General features: G+C 46.6%; 1 protein-coding gene and 1 non-coding gene across 2 annotated transcripts; both read right to left on the reverse strand.

Annotated features, from left to right (window-relative positions):
- Positions 1–1036: 1036 nt before the first annotated feature.
- RPS20 (ribosomal protein S20) lies at positions 1037–2388 on the reverse strand. Its single transcript, XM_060610556.3, has 4 exons — positions 2245–2388; positions 1937–2036; positions 1559–1632; positions 1037–1252 (listed from the first exon to the last, which is right to left on the reverse strand). Exons 1-4 carry the CDS (start codon positions 2245–2247, stop codon positions 1070–1072), a joined length of 360 nt encoding a protein of 119 aa, XP_060466539.1. The 5' UTR covers positions 2248–2388; the 3' UTR covers positions 1037–1069.
- LOC132664891 (small nucleolar RNA U54) lies at positions 1702–1765 on the reverse strand. The gene has a single exon (XR_009603892.1). It is a non-coding gene; the product is annotated as a small nucleolar RNA U54 (small nucleolar RNA).
- Positions 2389–10341: the final 7953 nt, after the last annotated feature.

Consider the following 10341-nt stretch of genomic DNA (forward strand, 5'->3'; position numbering starts at 1 on the left):
AGACAGTGGACAAGATAGTGCAGCAAAGTGAAGGTCTAAGCCCAAACCTAGAGGAAAGGCATTAATTTCATCACTGTTACCCTAGTAAGCATAGCAAATACGATCACGATGACTTTCAGGGCATTTTGTAATTTGCAAAAATGTTTACTTTTGTCAAAATATTTTTGGCAATTTTCTCTAGTAGAAAACTAGACCTATTAAAGATATCCATCTGATTATAAGTTTCAAAAAGCAAAAGATCTCAATACTGGAACATCAGCATTCTCCCGAGACACATTCAAGAAAATAAAGCACTAACAGAGCCTGATAGCTACGTTATCCATTACTGTGCCAATAATGGTTTGGCTAAATAAATTTGGCCTGCAGGACATGCTTTTCACTCCTAAAATTAACTAGTATTTATATATAAACTACATGTCAGCATAGCTCCATGTTAAATGGTCTACATATCAAATCAAAACTCCAAGGACGGTATATAAAATACTTTTATAGATATAACCTAAATGCTAACAAGTGCCAGCTTTACTTTTTTCAACCCGTTCTTCTAAAATATAAAACACCTGCCTGCAAAACCGCAAATGTTCCCAAAACATCGGTTTACTCTTTAGCCTGGTCTTCAGGAGGAGTAACATTAACTGGCAGAACTTACTGTTTCCCATGTTACCTACCCACCAGAATACATTAGGTTCTCAAGTCATAGCTGCATCCCAGAAACTTTAGCTTTGCAGCACCCTGTGATCCATCAATTTAGAATTTGGGGGTAGGATCCAGACACATCCTTTGAAAAAGCTCCAATATGCAGCCGTAGGTTTGTGAATCCTGAAGACGTCACGCGTTGCGTGAACACAACGCAGTTCTCAAGTGATGTCAAGTGCGAAGGGCTTCCGTGGCCTCTAAGAGGCCTAATGAGAACAAGCGAGACCACCCCAGGACATTCACCTAGTTCTGGCCAGTCCACCTGCAAGATGGACTAAACTTCGTGGCACAAATGCATACTCCTAAAATCTGATGGCATTACGAATGAAAGTCAACGAGATTTAACTGATAACCAATTTATTAAAAGGCCGACTTAAGCATCTGCAATGGTGACTTCCACCTCAACGCCTGGCTCGATACTGATGGAAGTAATCTGTTTAACAATCTCAGACGGACTGTGCAAATCAATGAGCCGCTTGTGGATCCTCATCTGAAAACGATCCCAAGTCTTAGAACCTTCACCACAAGGAGTTTTTCTTGTAGTGATTCTCAGAGTCTGCAACGAAAGACAAAGGAAACCAAGCGTTTATGGCTTTACGCTGCTCTCTAAACGTGCGGAAGACCGTTGCGCCCGTTCCCTGGGATTACTCCCCGGGGCACCACCCCTCTCCTGGCACCGACCTGCAAGGGCAAGTCCGTGTCCACTCAGCCCGCCCGGTGCCCTTGCGAGCGCCGCACCCACCCAGGAACGAAGAGCAAAACTTCCCCGGCGACCTGTAAACACCCGGTACTCAACGCGGACAAACTCTAACCGCTCTTCTCGCGGGTTGCGTGGTTTTCCCACCCCTCTGACTCATTTCACCTTCGTGGGCATCCGAACCGGTCCTTTCACTTTGAGATTCTTTTCCTTGGCGCCTCTGATCAAGTCGGCACACACTACAGGGAAATAAAAGCATCTTTCAGTTCGTCCCAACAGCCAAAGCAGCCCTAAGAAACCTGAACTGATGCTGGCTCAGAATAGCGTATAAAACTATCATCATAACTCAACACACTTATTTCCTCATCGCCAACAAGGATTTAAGAGGCACCAACAGTTAAGGGGGGGATCCTTCTCATTTTCCCTTTGCAAGTTAAACAACTTGTCACTTGACTTTTCCGAGTCGATCCTGAACAGCAACAAGTCAAATTCATCGTTTTTTTCATTTTATTTTGTTTTTTTGCCCAAAGCCACCGTACTGACCCTTCTCCAGAGATTTTACGTTGCGGCTGGTTAGAGTGATTCTAATTCGGTGAATCGCCACCTCCGGTTCCACGGGGGTCTTCCCGGTGTCTTTAAAAGCCTAGCATTACACAGATGAACACAGGTCTTTTAAAAGCCTAGAAACACGCTGCATCGCGTCTCCCCAGGCTCCTCCACCACTTCAGGAGCCCCTTTCCCGGGTAAGCGAGGCTCGCGCCTTCGCCGCTTCCGCCCAGCCCGGCAAGGGTCCCAACAAGGGACCCAGTCCCGCCACGTTCCGAACCGCGCGGCGCCGCCCCCCGTCTCACCATGGCTGCGGCGCGGCTTCCTGACCGACTTGTTCCTCGGCGAGAGCGAACAGCGGTGAGTCAGGAGCAGGCGCGGGGGCCTCCAAAGCACCGCTCCGGCCGCGACCGCGTCTTCCTCAAAGAGAAGGGCTTGTGGCCTGCGCGGCACTTATATAGCTGCGCTCCCGTCTGCATCCGGGTCCCGCACGAGTCTCCGCACTGCCCCGGAAGAGGAACTGCCCTCAGGGCTACGGAGGCGGCTGCGCGAGCCGGGGCTGGAGCGCCCGACGAGCTGGCGGGAAAGGCGAGGCTGCGGGCGCCCCCTTTCGGCCGGGAGGAGTCAGAGCCCCGCGAGGTGGCGTCCACGCCAGCGCTGTCACCACCACGGTCCTTTAACCGCCAGGGAGAGATGACCGGGAGATTGCGATCTAAAACCTGAGAAACTCCTCTGCCGGGCGCCCCTGCCCCTGGTCTCTGCAAAATCAAAACGACTCCTGTGGTTTTTACAGCGCAAATGTTTCTTCCCACACAAACCGAATCACTCGTTCTCTGAGCAGGTGGGTAACATCTCTGAGTGTAACTCACCTGGATATTGGGAAAAATGACTGACAAGCTGGGCGTGTTGTTTTTAAAGTGAGTAGGCCGTTGTTTTCATAGCCTGAAATACCTTTTCGTGATACTTTGCCTTCTGGCTTCGCAGACCGGTAGAAGCATGTAATCCGTTTCTAGAAAGCACCTGAACTTGGGTTCTTTCCCTCCGGGAACGTGATGCCTGGCTGCTGGGATTATCCTGGAGCGTGTTGTGCCTCCAGAGGCCCATCCTGGCGACCCAGGCTCTCTCCCTAACTCTAAACATGTATCCCCTCTCTGTTCGGATAAGGTAACATCGGAAAAGACCCTTCGAGATCGCCTGAGTGTATGGGACAAAGTACAGTGGAAAAACTTAAGAGCGGTCAACTGACTTGGCATCACTATGTCGTTCTACTTAACCACTCTGCCAGGAGAGAGAGCATAACGAGGACACATGTACTGAAAAATGGCAGAGTGGTTAAGTAGAACGACATAGGGACGGTGGGTTTTGGTGCAGGGCAGAAGGAAGGGTAAATAACCTCGTTATTTTACAGGTGAACTGTTGGGTGCATGAGACTTCTTTGCTCCGACACACTGAACTGGTGGGCAGAGCTCTGACCCCTCCAGCTAGGGCTCCTTCTTGAGCCCTTCTCTTCTGTTCCTTGAAGGGAAATGATGTTTGAAACTTTCATGAAATAACAGCATTAACTTACTTATTTGGTGATAACTGGGCAGAGCTACTAGCTAGCTTTCTTTGACTCACAAAAATATGTATACTAGGTTTTTCTGCCATTTAACAATTAATTTCAGTGTTAAAATGTGTACCTTTCTAGTTCATTTTATTCTAAAATGGCATCCATTGGCTGTAAAAAAAAAAAAAAAAAAAACAAACATATCCATAGAATTTACAGCAGAAAATCTGAAAACCAGAATTCTTAGTTTACTAGCTGTAATCTAAATGAGACTTCGTAACTTAGGGTTTGACTGTGATGGCGACCAGTAGGAATGCTTAAGTGTATTTGTGATTTTTTTTAGGAACAAATCTGGTCCATCTATTCTTAGGTTTGTTTCCCCTCAAGCACTTGAGAAAGCGGTGAACAAATTAACTTCCTTGACCACAGAAAAGAATTTCAGTGTAGGAAAAGGCAAAATGTGGCCCAGCATATATGGGAATAATTCTTGATGTGACCAGAACTAAGGAAACAGCTGGTTGAGGTAATATTAGAAGGCTGTAGTGAAAATTTACAAAAAAAGAAAAAGAACATAATGAAAACACCGCTACTTTCATTTTTTAAAAAATATAATTTATTGTCATATTGGCTAACATACAGTGTGCTCTTGGCTTTTGGGGGTAGATTCCCCTGGTTCATCGCTTACATACAACACCCAGTGCTCATCCCAACAGGTGCTCTCCTGTTTTCCCCTCTTCCCCCGCTCCCCCCCATCAATCCTCAGTTTGTTCTCTGTACTTAAGAATCTCTTTTGGTTTGGCTCCCTCCCTCTCTGTTTGTAACTTTTTTTTCCCCTTCCCCTCCCCCATGGTCTTCTGTTAAGTTTCTCAAATTCCACAAACGAGTGAAAACATATGGTATCTGTCTTTCTCGGACTGCCTTACTTCACTTAGCATAATACCCCCCAGTTCATCCACGTTGCTGCAAATGGAATGATTTCATTCTTTCTCATTGCCAAGTAGTATTCCATTGTAACATCACTATTTTCAAATTTACGTTTAGTGCAAACATTTTGTCGTATTTTTCTCTTTAAAGTTAATAGCTCCTGTAGTCCCCATATTAAAAAAAAATTTTTTTTTAATGTGTATTTATTTTTGAGACAGAGAGAGACAGAATGTGAGCAGGGGAGGGGCAGAGAGAGGGAAACACAGAATGTGAAGCAGGCTCCAGGCTCTGAGCTGCCAGCACAGAGCCTGAGACGGGGTTTGAACTCACAAACCACAAGACCATGACCTGAGCCGAAGTTGGATGCTTAACCGACTGAGCCACCCAGGCACCCTGAGTAGTCCCCACATTTTAATTAAAAATGTAATGTTCTAACATTAGATGTGAGACATTCATGGGAGAAAAAGTGAAAATTAACAATTTATCCAAAAGAAGAAGAAAATGCAGAATGCCATCCATAATGCCATAGATCAATTACTAGATACGCTTATCCTTTGATGGCTTAATCAAAGGATATGCATATTATGCAAATCAGAAATACTGTGGTGTTATGTAAGTTGCCCTTTAAGGCTATGCTCAAATAGATACTTCTTCCAGCAGTGTGGTGATTACATTCTCAACATCTCTATTCGTAGACTTCCTTTGCTGATTTTTGTAGGTCTTTTTTTTTTTTTTAACGTTTTATTTATTTTTGAGACAGGGAGAGACAGAGCATGAACAGGGGAGGGGCAGAGAGAGGGAGACGCAGAATCTGAAACAGGCTCCAGACTCTGAGCTGTCAGCACAGAGCCCGACGCGGGGCTTGAACCCATGGACCGCGAGATCATGACCTGAGCCGAAGTCGGCCGCTTCACCGACTGAGCCACCCAGGCGCCCCTTGTAGGTCTTTTCAAATGATCTTGTGAAGACTTCCTTTCTGTGGACAGCCATCTACTGGTCTTTTGCTGTAATGACAGCGTCATCATAACTTCTCACCAAAGGAAATTCATAGAAGTTGAAAACGACTTCATTCATGGTACAGATGGGTACATTGGTGAAATAATGAAGCCGTATTTTCAAATGAATGTGTCAAGAGGCTGTTTAGACACTGTGTTCTTTGCAGAGTTTATGATCTAAATAAATTCGTCTTAAAACTTCTGTCTGAAATTTAAGAATAAAAACCAGAAAGGGTTGAAAACTTTCTCTTGTGGTTACCCGTGTTGTGTTGGTAGGGGAGTGAAATATGGAGGCAATTCCTTGTGTGCCAGGATTACATGTGTGTGCTTAGAACAGTGCTGGGTGTATGGTGTATTCACATCAATTTGTTTGATCTTCACATCGACCCCCCGGAACGTATTTTATACATGAGGAAGCTGAGTTTAGGTGAGCTGCCCAAGGTCACAGGAAAAGCCGGTGTTTGAACCTGTGCGGTCGAACTCCAGCGTTTGTACTCTTAGCCACTACGCTATGGTGTCTCTCACTTACAGAGCTCTTATCATCATCATTAGTAGTTGTACCTATGTGCGAGGTGTAAAAGCATAGAAAGGCTTTCTGTATTTTACTCTAGCTGAAATCAGAAGTTTCATTGAGCTACTAATGTGTCCACTGTAAGGCAGAATCCTTATTTTCTTTTAAATTTTTTAAAATGTTTATTTATTTTTGAGAGAGAGAGAGAGAGACAGAGTGTGAGCAGGGGATGGGCAGAGAGGGAAGGAGACAGGCTCCCAGCTGTCAGCACAGAGTTCAAATTCATGAACCATGAGATCATGACCTGAGCCAAAGTTGGATGCTCAACCAACTAAGCCAAACAGGCACCCCAGAATCCTTTTTGTTTAATTCTTTGATTTTTTTCCGGTTTGCAGTTCTGTAGATACCCAAGGCCACTTAACTCTCTTTGCTCTTAAAACGGTTTCACAAAAGTGAGCAATGGACCAGAACTAGGGACACAGATCTTTTCATTGAGAACGATTCATACGGAACACGCATTGGGTTGGTAAGTTTCCACCATATTTAACTGCAGAGCTCGCAGAATTCTTTGTAGGGGTGGAAACTGAATGTCCGATCCACCAGACCTGAGAGTACTTCTCTCCCTGCTTTGTTTCTCCTGTTCCCAGGCCCGCAGGCCTAAAGATTCTAGCATTTCTTGAAATGCAACCTGAAAAATGGGTCTACTTCTGTCGCCTCGTGCCATTTCCTAGTTTTAGCAGATAACCTGCGGAGGACTCCCATGGTCACACTTTTGTGATCCTGATCTCACACAGGGAAGCCAGGTACCTATCAATCATTCCCCGCCCCCCCCCCCCCCCCCCGGGGTTGTGCTTTTCATGTTGCATAGAATTGGCACAAGTCTTTAGAAAATATTTCTACCATTTGCCTCCCTTTGTGAGAAGATTGGAACCTATAGCTTTCACCACACACGATGCTGCCGCGTTGCCTTTGTGTGGTGGACAGCCTCAAATGCGGCCCCCAGCGATCTCCGCCACCGTGTTATTTGTGCCCCTGTGGAATCCCCTCCTCTTGAGTGTGGGAACATGTGAGTTGCCTCTGAACACGAGAATTTAGCAAAAGTGCTGGGACATTACTTCTGTGAATAGATTAAATGGGGTTCTGACACCTGACTATCTAGAAGACTCTCTCCCTTGTTGGATTTGATGAATCAAGCCACCACGTTGCGAACTGCTATAGGGAGGGACCCACGGGGCAAGGAAATGAGGGCAGCCTGTGGCCAACAGCCAGCAAGAACTGAGGCGTCCGGTCCAACATCCCTGAAGAACTGAAATCCTACCGACAGCCATGTGACTTTGGAAGCAGATCTCTCCTTTCAGACGAGACCCAGCCCTGGCCGATACCTTGAGCGCAGCCTTAACAAGAGACCCTGAGCGGAGAGCTTCCTAAGCTGAGCCTGGATTCCTGATCCACAGACCCTGTGAGATAACGACCGTGTTGTTTTCCTCTGCTAAATGTGTGGTAACTTGGCAATAGATCACTACCACATTGGATACACACAACATGTTTGAACTGATGAAATGAGCTGCAAAGGGTCACGTAGGAGTCCCCAAAGGGTGACCTGAAGTGATATTTGATCATCATCTCTCGGCCTTTTGGCTAAGATCAAGTGAAGTGATATTTGATCAGAGGGTGTTGAACCGCTTTGCCCGTGTCGCTGCGAGGAATGCAGAATCATAGGCTGCTTGCGTAAGAGATACCTGTTCTTCGGAGTTCCTTCCTGTTGCCTTTGTGAACTGTTGCTGGCCTGTCAACGGCATGGAGGCTGCCCTTTCTCGTAATCACGAGGCTCAGGGTGTTCCTCCGGTCAGCTTGTCCCCACGGGTATCTCTCAACTGGCCCTGTGTGGTGAGGAGTAACTTTCGAGTAGCTTCACTACCCCCCTTAATGTTCTTTAGAGCCAAACTCATAATTGTAATTGAAAGATCTTAATTCTCTGCTGGTAAACTAGCCATTTGAAACCCACTTCAAGTTTAGACGTGGTCTTATTTCTGCTTTCTTTTTTTTTCTTTTTATTTATTAACCAAAAAATTTTTTTTAACATTTATTTATTTGTGAGAGACAGAGCAAGATAGAGCACGAGCAGGGGAGGGGCAGAGAGAGAGAGGGAGACACAGAATCTGAAGCAGGTTCCAGGCTCTGAGCTGTCAGCACAGACCCTGATGTGGGGCCCAAACCCACAGACTGTGAGATCATGACCCGAGCTGAAGTCGGTTGCTTAACTGACTGAGCCACCCAAGCAACCCTCTTTTTTTTTTTAAGTGTATTTATTTTGAGAGAGAGAGCATGAGGGAGGGAGAGAGAGAGAGGGAGGTAGAGAATCCCAAGCATGCTCCGCACTGTCAGCACAGAACCCAGTGTGGGTCTTGAACTCACCAACTATGAGATCATGACCTGAGCTAAAATCAAGAGTCAGGTGCCTAAACAACTGAGCCACGCAGGCGCTCCTTTTTCCACTTTCTTTTATTACGTCGATTCATCGCACAGATCTTTATGGATTGACACCTATGTCTCGGCAGTTACAGGCACTGGGAATACGATGGAAAACGAGACCCTTGTTTTCATTCCTGCCTTACGGAGCATGCCTTTTAGTGGAGGAGACGGATAACTGGCTGTAAAATAAGTGGGAATTTCAGCGGTGATAAATTCTATGAAGAAAACAGCACAGGATATGTGCATAGAAGTTGTGGGGTCTGCAAGGGCCTCCCGAAGAGGCACATCCCTCGCGACCCCTGGTTGCAATCTACAGAGATTACTTCTGGATCACTTTAAGCAAATTAAAATGTGGCAGGGCTGCAGAACCGGCTTCGGAGGGTATGCCGCAGTTGTCCCGGGGCTGAGCCCTGATGTTGCAGTGTCCTCTTGTGACCCCAGCTGTGCTGCACCGTGGCCACTGGACAGTGTATCGAAGCCCCTGCCTTGACGACCGCTGGAAACCGGCTCCATGTGCCGCTGCAGTCGTCGCTCCTTCCGGATTCGGCCCGGTTCCTTGTTTCTCGATGCCAACATCTGATGGGCAGAGCCTAGCTCGTGTGGCCGCGGCCAAGTTGCCGGGAAAGTGATATCTGGCATTTTCAGCTGTGTAGCCAAAGAGAACAGCAAGTGACTCTGGAGGTGTCACTGGGCAGAGCATGGGATCACAGGAAGGAGCCAGCGAGGGAGTAAGCTGGGGGAAGAGCTTCTTAGTCAAAGGGGACAGCAGAGTCCCCAGGGGAGAAGTAACCTTGTTTGTGAAAAAAGAGAAGACGCAGCACGGTGGATGAGAAAAAGGTGAACGGAATTGGAGTCAAGGAGAGGGCAGAGCCGGGTAACGTGCCTTGCGAAGTAGGATTTGGAGCCTGGGTCTTATTCTAAGTGCAACAGAAAACTGCTGCCCATATTAACTTCCTATGGCTGCTGTCAAAAATTACCAACATGTGGCTTAAAACAACACAAACTTATTCCCTCACAGCTCTTGACAGGGATGGTTCCTTCTGGAGGCTCTGAGGAAGAATCTGTACCTTGCCTTCTCTCCGCTTCCAGGCCTCTCTCCTACCAGGACGTGGCATTCCTTGTCCTGTAGACTCATCACACCAGTCTCTGCTCTGTCTTCACATGGCCATCATCCTGTGCCTCTGAGTCAAACGTCCTTCTTTCTAAGGGCACAAGTCGTTGGACTTGGGGCCCACACCAAATCCAGAATGATCTCATCCCAAGGTCCCTAACTTAATTGCGTCGACAAAGAATCTATTTCCAAATAAGTCCACATTCACAGGTACTGGTGTCAGGGCTTCGACATATTTGGGGGACATTACTTACGACACCACCCAAGGGTTTTTGTCCGGGGAGGGCTACGATCTGATTTGTGTTTTGAGGAGATGAATTGTAGGGGGATGATGGTGAAAATGAGAAGTTAGGAGGCTGTTGCAGGTAGGATGAGCTTAGTGTTATATACAAGAGTGGTAGCCTTGGCAATGAAGGCGACTGGAGATCGGAAACAGAGTTTGAAAGTCGATTCTATGGCACTTGTCGATGGGTTGACTGTAGGTACTCGGGCAGGAAAAAAAATCAAGAATGTCTCTTGGGTTTTAAGCCTGATGAACTAGGCCACTCACCGGGGTGGAGAGGCCTGCGGAAGGGACAGGTTAAGTGAAGATTGACAGTTCTGTTGTAGACACGTTCAGTCCCAGATGAATATTAGACATTTAAAGCTATGTATACCATGGCTGTTCGAGCCTCAGGCGGAAGGAAATGTCAGTCGTACTGATGCCGTCTGTATTGCACGTTGTGATATGTTGGTTGTCGTGGGTTACTTTGCTTTTTAAAAATATTGCACTGCCCTATTGCTGTTCTTTACTACTGAGTTTTTTTGGCACTCCTTAAATATTATACCTGAGGTGATTACCTC

The sequence above is a fragment of the Panthera onca genome, chromosome F2, assembly GCF_046562875.1.
Source record: "Panthera onca isolate mPanOnc1 chromosome F2, mPanOnc1 haplotype 2, whole genome shotgun sequence".
NCBI classification, from domain to species: Eukaryota; Metazoa; Chordata; class Mammalia; order Carnivora; family Felidae; genus Panthera; species Panthera onca.

Coding starts and splice junctions, on each gene's coding strand:
- RPS20 (XM_060610556.3), bottom strand. Junction 1,633..1,936: donor CGTAAAATCTCTGGAGAAGG/GTCAGTACGGTG, acceptor ATTTCCCTGTAG/TGTGTGCCGACTTGATCAGA. Junction 1,253..1,558: donor CGGTTCGGATGCCCACGAAG/GTGAAATGAGTC, acceptor CTTTCGTTGCAG/ACTCTGAGAATCACTACAAG.